The following is a 16,693-nucleotide window of genomic DNA, read 5'->3' on the forward strand; positions in this document are numbered from 1 at the left end:
CCGAAGAGCAAAAAGAAACCCGTTTATTTTTATAGGGATTCTGTTCAAACAAAATGAGGATGTTCAGTTTCAGCTACCTTGTTATCAATTTAAGATTTCCAAAAATCTTGTTTTAAATACTTCATTATATGCCTTCAAATAACAGTGATATATATGGTTAATGTAATGTATACACAATTCTTATTTACCTCAAATATTTGGGTGTTTGCTACATGCTGAATACATTTGAAGTACTGGGTGAACAAAGGCAAGGTCCCTGTTCTGAAGCAGCTTTCAAGGAGGATGGGGGTACAAGGAGTAACAGACATCAAACAGGAAACAGTACAGTGAGGATAAACTATATCATCATGTGATAGAGAAGAAACAGAGATACTACACAGCCATATTCTTTTGAAATGATTTTATTGGCAAGCAGTAATCTTAACCATTAAAAAAAAATTAGTCTCTAGTTCCTCTTTGAAAGGAGAAAAGTTATTTGAGTAAGGAATGTTTTAATTTCTCTATTTGAAGGCTTTAGGTAGGGTAATTTGGCAGGTTGGCCCTGTTGTTTCCCTTTCCTTTAAGAGGCAAGTTTTTTGTTTTTAAGAGCCACTTCCTACTTGGTGGCAAGGTAAAAAAGGTAAATCACAAGTACTGAGATGTCTTCATTATCTGTTTCCTTCTCAATTCTTAAAATTTACTACCAGCAAATTTCCTTGTAAAACTACTGTAAGGCATCTACTGTACATAAGCTTATTTTACTGAGCTTCAAATGACCAAATATTTCTAACTGGAATGAATTTTAACAGTTTACTCAGTATATTTTTTCAGTTGTGATAGTATACAAAACTTTAATTTGTGTTCTTTATTAAGTAATCCTTTAATTATGAAGACCTTAGGTTTTTGCCTTTTGTTGAAGGGGGGCTAGGACAAGAAGATCTCCATAGTTTCTTCAGAAGTTACAGAGTTACATGACTTCAAGTTAAATTTGTGCTCCAGTGAAGCACAAAGTTGCAATAAAAATTCTCAGTATACCCACTCCTCAAGTGATTAAAATCCTATACAGATATTAAACAGATTTTCTTCTGCTTACAGAAAATTACAGTACTCTGTTATTATAAATCCATAAACTAATGTCTTAAAAGCAATTTATAAATCTCATCAGCGATCCCTCATAATTTAGTTTTAGCACCCAACATTCCAGCATTAACATTTTCTCAAAAGCTAATGAATGCTATATTCCTAAAAGGGAACTCTGTCTGATTCTAATTTGGAATCAGGGTCTGTCAATTGCCCAGCTCACAGAGAATAATCATGTCTTTTGAGATGTGAATGGTCATTAGCTTGGAATGAGTCATGATTATGAGACAGATCTTAGTGGTGGTCTTATGTGACAAGTACCTAACTGCATCCAGCCCACATGTGTCTATAGACAGTCTGCTGGAGTGAAACAGGACCCCTAATTTCTCTAGTCCCCTGCACAGTCAGTTATCATTACTTCAAACTATATATACCTTATTTTTCAGTTAGATCTGTAAAATGGGTGCTAATTTTCAGTCATTAGATACTGTGTATATCTGGTTCTATGTGTCAAAGAATGTATAAGAGATCCTGAGCAGCTTTAAAAAATTGCTTTGACTATAAGTTATATCATTTAACAAGGGAGTTCAATTTTTAATGAACGAGTTTTGTCTTTATAGCAAGTAACTTTATCTCTGACTCTTACTATCTAAAATAAGGGAATAATGACTATGCCAAAGTAACTTATTTTGGCAAAGATTCATATCGATCTAAGAAAACCCTGGATAATCATAACATAGAAAATGCCTTCTTTGGGTGCCTGGCTCATTGGTAAACTTTTTTTTTACAGATAAAATGATTCTGTCTAAAACAAGTTTGTTTCTTTGGGGAAAATGTACTTTTCCCAGATTTATTTTAAATTTTTTTAAGAGAACCACAATAATGAACCTCTTCTCTTTTTCTCTCTATTCCTATGCAATAGGTGAAGCAATTATGAAAATAACATTTTGTACCTACTCAAGATTTCTAAATTTAGGGTTTTAGAAGAAGCCTTGATATATGGAGACAGGATTTTTATATAGAGAACCATAGATGAAAGGGGCTTGAGTAAAGGGATTTTAAAAGACCAGACATGAATTACTTCAGGAAAGAATTTGGCTTTAAAACTTCCAGTTCTAGTAAAAAGGTTTTCTTTTGCATAGGCTCATTACCCATCCAGACAAGAATACAAAGATGCAAATATGTGTCCATGAACAAGTAATCTTACCTCTTTGGACCTCCAGTTCCTTACCTGTGAAATAGAGAGGGTGAGGATAACACATTATATAAGACTGACACACTTTGCAGTGTGGCAATTTGTTTTAACCATAGAAGGTTCTCAGAAGAGTTTTGTTTACATACTTCTTTGTTCCTTTACTGAGTGTAACACACAACAATAATACAGGAAAGAGTAAGTAACGGTTTCCATAGTATAAGTGTCTTAATGCTTGAGTCGTTGCTGATAATTATTGGAACTCTAACGCTCCGATGTTGAGAAGACCACACAGCCAGACTTTTGAGTTTCTGATCTTTCTTTCTTCCTCATAGGGGTGAAAAGAAAGAAAGACAAATAGATTTGAGCCTCAGGACCTGGACCTGGTTCTTTTCATTTGGAGAACTGGACTGTTGATATACATGCTTCCTGTTTCTGGTTGAAAGCCAGAGCATTTACCAGGCCCAGTGGGCACGGTTCTGGGTCTTGCTTTTAATGTTCTCTCTCCAATGAGAACTGATGCTCAAGGGAACTTGTGCTGTTCTCCAGTCTCTGGTTTGACTTGTCAGTGTAGATAAGAAGAGCAGATGATAGAAGAATGTTTTATAAGAATTACACTGGAGGGCAAGAGAGCCAGAGTAGAAATAGTAACACTTAAAAAATGCCTACCATTTTCCAAGTAAGGTTGGGAAAATTCAGATATTTTCTATTTGAACTCATTAACAATTGAGTGAGGGAGTTCCTCTTGTGGCTCAGTGGATTAAGAACCCAGCATAGTGTCCATGTGGATGTGAATTCAATCCCTAGCCTTTCTCAACGGGTTAGGGAGCTGGTATTGCCGCAAACTGTGGTATAGGTTGCAGATGTGGCTTGGATCTGGAGTTGCTGCTGTCCTAGGCCAGCAGCTGCAGCTCCAGTTCGACTCCTGGCCAGGAACTTTTATATGCCACAGGTGCAGCCCAAAAAAGAAAAAAAAAATTCAGTGCATTCTAAGTATTATACCCATGTTTTATAAGAGGCTCAAAAGGTTAATAACCAGTGTTGTTAAGTTGCCTAGGGTTAGACATAGTGACTGGTAGAGTCAGGATTTGAACCCAGAACTTTACCCTACAATATCCTGCTATGACATGTCAATGTATTCACTCCTTAAAAGTTCATATGAATTTAACCTTTTCAGCATATCATTACATCAGAAACTTCGATCTTACTTATTGCTTTTTTTTTTTAGGGCTGCACCTGCAGCTTATGAAGTTCCCAGGCTAGGGGTTGAATTGAGCTGTGTCTGTGACCTACACCACAGCTCGTAGCAATGCCGGATCCTTAACCCACTGAGCAAAGCCAGGGATCAAACCTGCGTCCTCATGGATGCCAGATTCCTTTCTGCTGAGGTCTTAACAGGAACTCCTGATCTTATTTTTAAAAAGCTAACTAATGTATTACTGAGAAAAAAAAGATTGTCGTTCTTAAGCCTTTGTTTTGCTCTACCTTTATCATTGACACTCAATCATCCAGGTATTCCTTTCATGAAATATATTTGTAATCACAGGGTTTACCAGTATGTTTGGGATTCAGAAAGATGTGAAATGAATATAAATATCTTCTCTCATATCTACCATCATAAGAGGTGTTTCTTCACTAACATCATAGAAAATTTTTTCTAATTTGTCATGAACATTTGGACTTGAGAATTTTACTTCAGAGCAACAATATTTATTATATCACTTAAAATTTAAATTTCATAGACAAGAGAAGAACGGAAAATGGAAGCAATTCTGCAAGCCTTTGCCAGACTTGAAAAAAGAGAGAAAAGAAGAGAACAAGCTTTGGAAAGGATCAGCACAGCCAAAACTGAAGTTAAAACTGAATGTAAAGATGCACAAATTGTCAGTGATGCTGAAGTTATTCAGGTATTATTATTCACATCTGGTTTTATTCTCACACCTAACCATTTTCTAATAAAACTTCCACATAGAGTTTAATGATATCTATACAGAAAAGTTTTTGATGTGTAGTATAATTAGCCTTTCAAGTAGCATTTTTCAAATCTTATGAATATTGGAATTTAAGATGTGAAACTACTTGCTTTGTTTTTGAGAGAGTGAGAAAATCTGTCAATTTAGTGTGTATCAGAATTCACAAAGACACTTGGAAAAGTTAAGTTCTGAGGCAGATTGATGCCATTAGATTTCAACTACTTACTTATAACCATAGTATCAAAAGTTCCATTCTATTGTATTTCTATTGTATTTTGAATTAGGAACAAACAAAAGAAGAAACTGCTAGCAAGCCAACTCCTGCCAAAGTAAATAGAACTAAGCAGAGAAAAAGTTTTTCTCGGAGTAGGACTCACATTGGACAGCAGCGTCGGAGACACAGAACTGTCAGCATGTGTTCGGATATCCAGCCATCTTCTCCTGATATAGAAGTTACTTCACAACAAAATGATATTGAAAATACTGTACTTGCAATAGAACCAGAAACTGAAACTGCACTGGCAGAAATAATTGCTGAAACTGAAGTTCCAACACTTAATAAATGTCCAACAAAGTACCCCAAAACAAAAAAGGTATGATTCTTAACAAATGTAAGAATCATTTTCTAACAAGTGTTTTAGAATATTAACTAGATTTTTAAGACATGAGTATAATTTATAACATCCCATAAGGGACAGAAATATGAATCATAATTTTTATACTTGCAAAGTTTTAAACTGAGAATTATAAAACTGTAAAATCAGTTAATCTAAGTGTTTGCATTATTAAAACATATTAAAATAGTTAATATCAAGACTTCCTTTTACTATTGCAATGCATGATTTCTTTGGTTTTGCCTATCCTATGTACTAAATTACACTTCTCAGAAATAGCTGGTTTAATTAGACATAGTATCTTTATTCTTTCTGGTTTTTTTTAAATAAATTCCATGGTATAGGTAGATTATAAGAATTAGATGTGAAGAAATTCTTGATTTCCATAGAATGCACTAAGAATGAACATTTTAAAGGCAGGGGTGTTTTTAGATCAGTTTATTAATAAAGATTGAAAAACTATTGTCAGATTTAATGAAGCAATTATGGGAAAGAACTCAGTGAGGTAAACCAATCTGAGCTTTTTTTTACAGTAAGTTCAGAAATAACAACACCCTTGTTGAGCTTTGTTTTTCTCCCACTCTGAATACAGCTGAATGGAGCAGAGATACTAAAGTGGTAATCCTTAGGCTCTCTGGGGAGTGGGGTAGATCATAAATGGATCTTTCACAGACATACTTCTGTAACAAAATACTCTGAAACCAAATTTATCTTTGTTCTTAGTGAATTCAGTAGTTTGTAGGTCTTATGAAACCGTAAGAAGTATTTTTAGTAAATATTTAGGATGAACCTGGGAATATACTTAAGTGGCAAGTCAGAGGGTTAAGAGATAAGAGATAAAACACAGCTGTAATTCAAAGTCTGTGCTCACATTCTTGAATCCTGGATCCTGAAGCCAGTATTTTGTGTTTGACAATGAGCAGTTTTTGCCCACTTTGGGACTTTGGGAGGACAAAAAGTTAACTGCAAATTATTATTTTTTTTTGTAATTTGGATTAGTGAGAAAGAAAAAAGACTCATGTTTACAAGAAAAGTTACTTTCTTGATTACAAACATGATGTAATCTCTGCCCTTTCAAGATTAAATGACTAAATTATTGTGGTGCTATAGATTTAATTCTGTGGTCTGAGACACAGGTTCCTATATCCTGATTTTCTAAAAGAGTGTTTTCCCCACAGGTTCTGCTTATGATACATACTGTCATTTTAAATAACATACTGTTTGAAAGAGTACCAACGTATGATTTCCTATAATGTGAAGGCCTCGTTCAGTTTAATGCATAACACTTATTCTGTGCCAGATATTGAAGAGCTTTAGTTAATTAACTCTTTTAGTCCTCACAGTAACCCTATCCGTAGAGCTAGTTTCTCTTATGACTCTTCTTTTACAGATAGGCATTGAGATGTAGAAAAGTTTTATAACTTGGTTGAAGTCACAGTGTAAGTGACAAAGCCAGGATATTCACACCTGAGCAGTCTAGTCTGGCTGCAGACTCCAAGTGCTTTAATACTACATTTTGTTGCTTATCCTAGAAAGGAAGGTCATATATATGCATTGGACAAAAAGAAAAAAGGAAAGAAAAGATGCCAAAATGTTTATAGTGATTATCTCTGGAAAACAGGATGTGGGTAGATAATTTTTTTAAAATCTATTTCTATATATGTGTGAGAATGTGTATATGTGTGTGCATATATACACACTACTTTTTCTAAAAATTACATTTATAGTAGAAGTAATATCATTTGTTTTTTGGGGTTTGTTTGTTTGTTTTTTTGTTTGTTTTTTGTATTTTCTAGGGCCGCACCCACGGCACATGGAGGTTCCCAGGCTAGGGATCTAATCGGAGCTATAGCCACCTGCCTTTGCCAGAGCCACAGCAACATGGGATCTGAGCCTTGTCTGCAACCTACACCACAGCTCACGGCAACACCAGATTCTTAACCCACTGAGCAAGGCCAGAGATTGAACCCGCAACCTCATGGTTCCTAGTCAGATTCGTTAACTACTGAGCCATGACGGGAACTCCTATCATTTGATAACTAGACAGAAAAAGGATAAATGCCCAAGCAGTAAAGAAAATGTGCTTGTTGTGGTGACAAACATAATCCTTATTTCCATGCCCATTACAACTGAACTTTACTAACTAGTTTAAAAATAAAAAGATGAGTAATCATTATACTTTAGGATCAGGAATATTCATATAGCCAGTAAGGACTGAATAATGTACATTGTGGATAAAAAAAAATCAACATTAAGAAAAGGATTATGTGAATTTTCAAAGCATGAAAACTTAGATTCCAAACCCTTTAAAATCAATAATGATTGTCAATGCTGACAACTTTTATATATATATATATATATATACACACACACACATACATATATCAATATATACAGTTTTAAAATACACACACACACACATGCACACACACATACTGGCCTCATCTGAGATTCTGATAGGCAGACTGGTAGAAAAGCACTGCCCAATTCAGATTTTTCTAACAAACTAAACATTTTACACCTAATACAGAGGCAGTAACAAATTTAGTGTTTGGGTTTTTAAGATGGTACTAAAATCTCCTAGTTTTTACTATTTTACCAAAACTATGGTGTGTTTTGTTCCTATAAAGTATTACTGTGTAAAACTTTGAGTTGATAATCAAGGAAGTATAGACTGACTTATATTGACTTTGTAGATAGCATATATGAATGAATTAAATAATTATCACTTTAGATAATATATGAACTTTAAATCTGGTAATAGAATATTTTATAGGAGAATCTGTATAATTACAAATATAGTGATGCAAATCTTCCTTCTCTCTAGCACTTGGTCAATGAATGGTTAAGTGAGAAGAATGAGAAGACAGGAAAACCTTCAGATAGCCTTTCAGAAAGGCCTCTGCGCATAACTACAGATCCTGAAGTGTTAGCCACACAGCTCAATTCTTTACCCGGTCTCACTTACAGTCCGCATGTATACTCTACTCCTAAGCACTATATTAGATTTACCTCACCATTCCTCTCAGAAAAAAGGAGAAGAAAAGAACCTCCTGAAAATATATCTGGTTCATGCAAGAAGGTAAATTTTTCTTTGGATATGAAAATCTAGCATGAGCTAAATGACATTTTCATTCCTTACTACCATTTCTGGTAGTGAAATGCTTTTGGAATTGGCTTACTATTTATAAGCTATGTAAACAGCTGTAAACTTCTGTTCATTTCTTGTCTTATGTATTTCAGCGGTGGTTGAAACAAGCTTTAGAAGAAGAAAACTCAGCAGTTTTACATAGATTTAATTCACCCTGTCAAGAAAGATCCAGAAGTCCTACAGTCAATGGTGAAAATAAAAGTCCACTATTATTAACTGATAGCTGTTCCCTTCCAGGTAGAATTTCTTTTCAGTATTGTTTTAGTGTGGAGAATGTGACAGCTTTTATTATGTTTCTTACCCAAAACACACCATTATATATACTTTCTCATTTCTGTCTCCTAATGTTTTGAAGATAGATATGAAAACCTTAATTTGTAGTACCATGTATCTTGGGGCTAATGGTTGAATTTGGGGCCTAGTTAGCAGGCTGTTTATCAAACAGATTCAAAAGGACTGCTAGAAATCAGTTTCATGGAAGAAAAAAGAAAGAAGTCAGTTGCACAAACAGCTCTACTTGCAAGATGTCTTAGAGACCCCTAGGCCCATAAGCCTTCTGGCCAGATAGTGCTTGTTAATAGTGTGACGAACTAAGTTGGGGGAGAGGGAGGTTGCTTCATGTCAGTAATATCTTTAATAACCTTGAAATTTAGTTTTCTGGTGAAAATCATCGTAATTAAAATTTTGGATGTTTCAGTCTTTCCCAGAATATACTACAGATTATATTTCTTATAAATTATTCTTTCACCAACAGATTTAACTACACCACTAAAAAAAAGAAGACTTTATCAGTTATTAGAATCTGCTTACTCAGAAACCTCCACACCTACTCCTTCACCATATGCTACACCAACTCACACAGATATTACTCCTACGGACCCATCATTTGCCACTCCTCCACGGATAAAGTCAGATGATGAAGCTTGTAGAAATGGTTATAAGCCCATATATTCACCAGTTACCCCAGTAACTCCTGGCACACCAGGAAATACCATGCACTTTGAGGTGAGAAATTTAAATGGGAAAAAAATCCGAAAACATGTGGGGATGGGATTTCTTTAATAGCTTTTTTCCCTCTTTAATAATTAGTGTATATACTGAGAGCAGAAAGAAAAAGTTTTTAAGAAACCAAAAGAGAAAATTTGGAACATGCATTTATGTGAATTTAAACTTTTATTAAAAGGAATGTAACTTTCATCTTATTGACATATAGTCAGACTAAATGACTATGTACCAAGTTGACCTTAAAGCAAATATGAGAATGGAAATAAAAGAGAAAAGAAAGTTTGAAACCAAAGTGTGTAGTAGTTTTTCATTTTCTATAAATATCATGGGTTTCATTTTATATTTTAATTTTTGATTCTGATTACTTTTTTTTATGTAGAATATTTCTTCCCCAGAAAGTTCTCCAGAAATTAAGAGACGCACTTATAGTCAAGAGGTAAGGAGATACTCAAAAAGATTTTTTAAATGGGTGACTTTTTCTTAGTATCATTTTGCTTAAATTATTGGTAGATTTAAAAATAAACAAAATGTGGTTGTGTTTTTTTTTTTTTTTTTTAATTTTAGGGATATGACAGATCTTCAACCATGTTAACACTGGGGCCTTTTAGAAATTCCAATTTATCTGAACTGGGCCTGCAAGAAATAAAGACTATTGGTTATGCCAGCCCTAGGAATAGGACTGAAGTCAATAGACAGTGCCCTGGAGAAAAGGAATCTGTGTCAGACCTTCAGCTGGGACTTGATGCAATTGAGCAAACTGCCTTACATAAAACCATGGAAACACCAACACATGACAGGACTGATTCTAACAGCCAACTGGAATCTGCTCACTCTGGACGGGGCCCAATGTATTCTTCCTGGGTAAAGAGTCCTGATAGAACAGGAGTTAACTTCTCAGTGAACTCTAACTTGAGGGACCTGACACCCTCACATCAGTTGGAGGTTGGAGGAGGCTTCCGAATAAGTGAGTCAAAGTGCCTGATGCAGGATGATACTAGAGGCATGTTTATGGAAACACCTGTGTTTTGTACTTCAGAAGATGGGCTTGTATCTGGTTTCGGACGGACTGTTAATGACAGTTTGATCGACGGAAGTTGCACACCCCAGAATCCACCACAGAAGAAAAAGGTTACAAATTTAATGATTTATAGTCCTTTTAATAATGTTTTTTTCATACTACTTCTGAGGGTAATTAGTGTTATATAAGGCATTCATACTTTAGTTATTCAAGTTAAATTATATGTAAGTGCTCAGATAATGTTTAAAGAGAACTAAATTCTAGCATTATAAGGAAAATTCTTATAAGGACCATGGTTTCAAAGATTGGAACCTCAAGATGAGTTACTTCCTTGAAAGGGTAACTTTTAAAGATGATCACCACTTCCCAACCAAATAAACAGGAATGATTAATATTTGTGTTCCTATTACCTTTATTTTACATAGAATAGCCATCCCTGTATAGAAGAAATGCCTCTTGCCTTATTCATAATATCTATAGTACTTAGGCCATGGACATGAAAGTATTTTGGAAAGTGATATATACTAATAGATAAGTATTATGTAAATAAGTTCCCTGATTTATCACTATTATTTGGTTGGCAGACGTACTGAGACAATCAGAATGCCTTATTTCAGAGCAATGGGAGAAACTACAACACGTATTTTATTTGTTAACAGGCTTATTGCTTTGCAAGTCAAAGAATTTTAGTGATGTGTGCTTTTAATTTTTGTAACAGAGTCCAGTTGGCAACTTTGTGGGAAGCAATATAGTATAGTGGAAAGAGCACGGGCTTTCAAGTAAGACCTAGGTTCGAATCCCGGCTCCAACACTCACCAGCTGTGTGACCTTGAGTGAGTGAGTTACTCAATTTCCTCATCTGTAAAATGGGGATGATAATATACCTATTTCATAGGGTTGTTGTGAGGATTAAATGAGATAATATATGTAAATCATCTAAATACAATGCCTGGATTATAGTAGGCATTTGATAACTGTTAATTATTATTATTTGTTCAGAATCAAATTATTTTACATAAATTTTTCCTAATGTAAATATAGTAATTCTCTTTAGAAAAAAAAATAGATTGACTCTGACATGTCAAACAAGAATAAAAGATTTGCTTTTCCTGATTTTTCTTGCTTAAGGTTTCTCTATTAGAGTACCGGAAGAGACAACGTGAAGCTAGGAAAAGTGGTTCTAAGGCAGAACGCTTTCCACTGGTTAGTGTATCACCTCACACAAGTGGAAACTTGAGCAGCAACAGTGGTGATGGGTGTACCAGCAGGAGTGAAAATGGGGAGCAGGTAGAAAGCACTGCTAGCCTACCTTTACCAACACCAGTTACAGCTTATCATGCTACTTTGGAAGAAACCACCAATAACTGTCCTGTTAAGGAAGCCTCTACTAGTGAAAAGAATGAACCAGAAGTTCAATGGTAAGTCTGTTTAAAAAATCAAACTGTCAATTTTAGAACTACAAGTAGTATACCTTATAATGAAAGCAGTCTTTTATTTTATCATCCGGTCAAGGTCTTCACTTTTTACATAGCTAATTTTGAATGGAGCTCTACTTGTAAAGATTTAAAGTATGCTATTCTGGAAAAAAAAACAAATTTTTGTTAATCAGCTATCTTTCTGTTTGTTGTTCTCCCAAGGCTGAGCAGATAAGACATTTGTGATTGTAATTTTGAAAGATCCTTTTTGCTGATAGGGTTTTAACCAGCTGTGTATTTGCCTGTGCTGTCCATTTGTCTCTACTCCCTGATGATTTTCACATCTTTCACAAGGTATTCTCTACAAAGAACTTTTATCACAGTCAACATCTTGTGTTTTCTTTCCTTTTTTTTTTTTTTAGGGCTGCACCCACAGCATATGGAAGCTCCCAAGCTAAGGGTTGAATTGGTGCTGCAGCCACTGGCCTATGCCACAGCCACAGCAACGTGGGATCTGAGTCGAGTACAGCTCTCATCACCACCAGATTCTTAACCCACTGAACAAGGCGAGGGATCAAACATGTATCTTCATGGATACTCATTGGGTTCTTTACTGCTGAGCCACAATGGGAACTCCTCTTGTGATTTCTTAACCACCCCTACCAGTTACTCTGAGAGAACAACCCATGGTTTAGTGTTTCTTCAATAGGAATAGAAGAAGCTGGACATAGAATGGTCTTGTCAAAGGGCAGGAGGCCACATTCACTTTGCTCTTTGCTCCTCTTACCCCTGAGAGATTCCTGCTAGTCTTATAATCCAGACACAAGGTAATTTGTAAGGGGTGTATATCTGGTCCTTTTGGTAACCCGAAGTGACATTCTGAACGTTAACATGCTACCCTTCAACTCCCGTCTCCTTTTCACCAAGTGATTGCCTAAGACAAAGGAATGGAGTCTAATTGAGTTCCTGAAATAAGAATATAAAAATCTCAACAGCTCTGGAGAACTGCAAAGGCTGGGGGGTGGGGGAGATCCATTTTCCCACCAAAGTATTTTCTCCAAAGAGTAAAAGTCTTGATCTGAGAGGATATGTTGATCATCGAGGGGCAAAGAATGATCTAGCCAGCAGTAGCTTTTGAACAGATTATGTGACTTGATTTTGTAGGACTGCCTCAACTTCAGTGGAGCAAGTGAGAGAGAGGAGTTATCACAGAGCTTTACTTCTCAGTGATCACCGAAAAGATAAAGATAGTGGTAAGTGAGCCTGTTCCTTTTCCACAAAGTGGTGTCAGCTAATCACTCTGCACCCTCTTTCTCCACAGTTCTAATGTTCTCTTTGGGTCTGCTTCTGCTTCATCTCCAGGGGGAGAATCACCATGTGTCCCATGTTCACCGAGTCATGTTCCGTCTTCACCTTCATCTCATTCAAATCACATCCCCCAGTTGCAACCCAAGGGCCCAGTCCCTTCTTTCAGTGAACTTATGGAAGGTCAGTAAGCAGATGACCTATCATGGTTGTTGTTTTAAATACCTTTTAAAATCAGAAAGGAGAGAGTTCTCTATAAAAACTTGGCTTGAATAGTAGAATATAGATTGACATGTTAGTAAAAGGCAGTATCTATCATACAATTTTATGTTTTTCTATGGTTTCTTATGGTTTACAGATCCTGATCCTGAAAATCCAGAACCCATGACTACAAATGAATGTCCATCCCCAGATACTTCCCATAATACTTGTAAAAGCCCTTCAAAAATGAGCAAGGTAATAACACTGACTTTTGAACATGGCCATTCAGACAAGTGGGTGTTAACATGCACACAGATTCTCTGCTGTACCAAATATCAGCTTATAATTTTTGGACACTGTTTTCCTGTTAAAGTTCCAATGTGCTAAATGTATTTCAATAGTTTACATTTGCTCCAAGAGTTCTGCCCCCATTCACACCCCCTTATTCTAGTGTTCGGAAAATTTAGAGTCTTTTCATGGTATATTTGACCACCTAGTTCTATAAAAACAAATGTGACATCCATTTAAAGAAATGCTATCTCCATCCTGGATCATGAAGATGATCGTTATTATCTAATGAGGCAATATCCGTATAAACTGAGGATGAAGAATTTGAGATTGATTTTTTTTTTTTTCACTCCTGAAAGAACATCATCATATATTCAAGTAGTCTTACACTTGGATTATCTGCACTTGAACAATATAACAGTTATTACAGATCAAAATAGTTTGGTGAGCAAGTTTATTTACCCAAGCCAATATTTCATTAGGTTGAGTGCAGAAACTTCAGTTACGGATTTGAAACTAATTGTTTTAGTAGGGTTCTTTTAAGTAAGGGTCAAGAACAGGTTTCACTGCCTAGGAAAAAAAGAGTAACTTCTTAACATGTGTTCAATAAAAATTCGGGGAATTCAGTTTAAACCTATTACCAGAAATTGTTGATCCTGTCTTCTCAGAACTATCTTCTTCCCTACCCCCTTTAAAACTAATACTCAAATAACATTATATACCAGTAACAGGAGTTCCCATCATGGCGCAGCGGGAACAAATCTGACTAGGAACCATGATGTTGGAGGTTTGATCTCTGGCCTTGCTCAGTGGGTTAAGGATCTGGCATTGCTGTGAGCTATGGTGTAGGCTGGCAGCTGTAGCTCCAATTAGACCCCTAGCCTGGCAATCTCCATGTGCTGCAAGTGAGGCCCTAAAAAAAAGCAAAAACAAAACAGTTACAACAAACTTCAATGTACATTAAAATGTTTATATAATTTGTTTTCTTTTCATAGCCTGGTTCACCTGGACCTGTAATTCCTGTTCAACCACATGGGAAAATACTCACAAAACCCGACTCCCATTGGGAGGGAACAGTTATTGTGCCAGAAGCTGAGAATGGTGTTCACTTGAAAACAGAGCTCCAACAAAAACAGCTATTAAATAACACCCAAGCACTTTCAAAAAATCATCCTTCACAGCCACTCGGTCGCAGTTCATCTGAGCAACTTTCACAAAAGCTGCCTTCTGCCCCAGTGAAGTTGCACTGTCCTCCATCACCTCACACAGAAAATCCTCCAAAGTCATCGACGCCTCACACGCCCATACAGCATGGGTATCCTTCACCAAAGCCGCCTGCACAGCAGCTCAGCTCTCCCTACAGGCCTCACCATTCACAGTCGCCTCAAGTTGGAACACCTCAGCGGGAGCCTCAAAGAAATTTTTATCCAGCAGCACAGAGCCTTCAAGTCAACACTCAGCAGGCAACTTCCGGAGCATTATTTACACAGACACCCTCAGGACAATCTTCAGCAACATACAGTCAGTTTAACCAACAAAGTCTGAGCAGCGCGGCACCACCCCCTCCACCCCCTCCACCCCCTTCTTCGTCATATTATCAAAACCAGCAGCCTTCTGCAAACTTTCAGAATTATAATCAGCTTAAAGGTAGTCTTTCCCAACAAACTGTGTTTACATCAGGACCAAATCAAGCACTTCCTGGCACCACAAGTCAGCAAACAGTTCCAGGACACCACGTTACTCCAGGGCACTTTCTGCCTTCCCAGAACCCTACTATTCACCATCAGACTGCTGCTGCTGTGGTCCCACCCCCTCCTCCACCACCACCTGCTCCAGGACCACACCTTGTACAACAGCCGAGTTCCCATCAGCAACACCCTGTAGCACACGTAGTGGGACCTGTTCATGCCGTCACCCCCGGGTCACATATTCATTCTCAAACTGCTGGACACCATTTGCCACCACCACCCCCACCTCCTGGTCCTGCCCCTCATCACCATCCACCGCCCCATCCTTCCACAGGACTCCAAGGTCTGCAAGCACAACACCAGCATGTCGTCAGTTCAGCTCCTCCACCACCCCCTCCTCCTCCGCCTTCCAGTGTTTTGGCTTCTGGTCATCATACCACATCAGCTCAAGCCTTACATCATCCACCTCATCAAGGACCTCCACTTTTCCCTTCAAGTGCTCATCCAGCCGTACCACCATATCCCTCACAAGCTACACATCACACCACGCTGGGACCGGGACCCCAACACCAGCCTTCTGGAGCAGGGCCACATTGTCCGTTACCAGTTGCAGGTCCTCATCTCCAGCCCCAAGGACCAAACAGTATTCCAACACCTACTGCTTCAGGGTTCTGTCCACATCCTGGCTCTGTGGCCCTGCCACATGGGGTTCAAGGACCTCAGCAGGCATCTCCAGTGCCTGGACAGATTCCAATTCACAGAGCACAGGTGCCACCAACATTTCAGAACAATTACCATGGTTCAGGGTGGCATTAGAATGGACTCCAAAAACATTTTTTTAAATGTTCTGTAAAATAAACTGTATATTTCATATGTACCTGTTAAGGTACTTTTTAAAGCTTGTACATGAAACTTTGTATAAAAACAAAAACAAACAAAAAAAACCAGTGCTCTCTCTTTGTATTTTTCCCATTTTTGCTTTTTAAAATTCCTTTAAACTGTGCTGTTAAACCAGTATTAGGTATCTTTATTTTGTAAGTAAACATTCCAGCTGTTTTTCTGGCAGTAGATTTGATGCCACATGATCTTACATTTTATTGTTGCAGTTAAATTCATTTAGTGAATGTTTTCTATATTATTTTATACATATGCATTAACTACACAGCTAAGTAATGGCACTATGAGAATTTTCTTTTTCTCCGTCAGCAGTTCTGTGGGTGCATCTTAAGGTATAAAAAAAAATGCAATACAAGTTTTTATAGTTTGGTGTGGACCTGACTCATTTTGTTTCATCGGTTATTTGCAAGCAAAATGTAATTTAATGTATAGATGATTTTTAATGTCTCCTGACAAACTGTAAATACTGCATTTCTTTTGCATATATAATTGCTTACAGCTTTTCTCATTCGATATATAGCATTGTACATATGGACAAGTCTTTGCAAAACTGTGTGATCTTTGTGAAAGTAGTACAGTATATGGCCTTTAATTTCTTTTTTATTTTAAATATACTGTCACATTGAAGCACTGGTTGGGCATTTTAATTCATGTTAATAAATCACAATTATGTCGGTTTTACCAAATTGTCCTGTACAACTTCTGAAATTGGGATCTGTTTAAGCAAGTGTTTTTGCAGAATACAAATAGAGTTTGTAAGGAGCCTTCCATTTTTTTTTTTTTTTAACAACTACTACATCCGCTGGACTGCAGCAAGCGTGAGCAAACAGGGCTTGTTCCTGTCATGTTCCTATAGGTTACTTTTGCAGGAGCAAGAGCCATGGGAA

At 36.9% G+C, this 16,693-nt stretch overlaps 1 protein-coding gene across 6 annotated transcripts in view; it reads left to right on the plus strand.

Moving 5' to 3' along the window:
• KMT2E (lysine methyltransferase 2E (inactive)) overlaps positions 1–16,487 on the plus strand; it is a 92,579-nt gene extending 76,092 nt beyond the window's left edge. For 5 of the 6 annotated variants that reach the window (XM_047752393.1, XM_047752389.1, XM_047752390.1 and 2 more), the window contains 12 exons: positions 3,994–4,158; positions 4,509–4,817; positions 7,666–7,920; positions 8,082–8,226; positions 8,744–8,994; positions 9,374–9,430; positions 9,559–10,122; positions 11,141–11,430; positions 12,592–12,680; positions 12,790–12,915; positions 13,091–13,188; positions 14,217–16,487. In XM_047752393.1, coding sequence (XP_047608349.1) covers positions 3,994–4,158; positions 4,509–4,817; positions 7,666–7,920; positions 8,082–8,226; positions 8,744–8,994; positions 9,374–9,430; positions 9,559–10,122; positions 11,141–11,430; positions 12,592–12,680; positions 12,790–12,915; positions 13,091–13,188; positions 14,217–15,725 — 3,858 coding nt within the window. In that variant the 3' untranslated portion in view covers positions 15,726–16,487. The remainder of the gene's footprint in view (positions 1–3,993; positions 4,159–4,508; positions 4,818–7,665; positions 7,921–8,081; positions 8,227–8,743; positions 8,995–9,373; positions 9,431–9,558; positions 10,123–11,140; positions 11,431–12,591; positions 12,681–12,789; positions 12,916–13,090; positions 13,189–14,216) is intronic. The other variant, XM_047752394.1, reaches the window with a different exon arrangement.
• The last annotated feature ends 206 nt before the right edge of the window (positions 16,488–16,693 follow it).

Source organism: Phacochoerus africanus, chromosome 11 (genome assembly GCF_016906955.1).
Source record: "Phacochoerus africanus isolate WHEZ1 chromosome 11, ROS_Pafr_v1, whole genome shotgun sequence".
Lineage (NCBI taxonomy): Eukaryota > Metazoa > Chordata > Mammalia > Artiodactyla > Suidae > Phacochoerus > Phacochoerus africanus.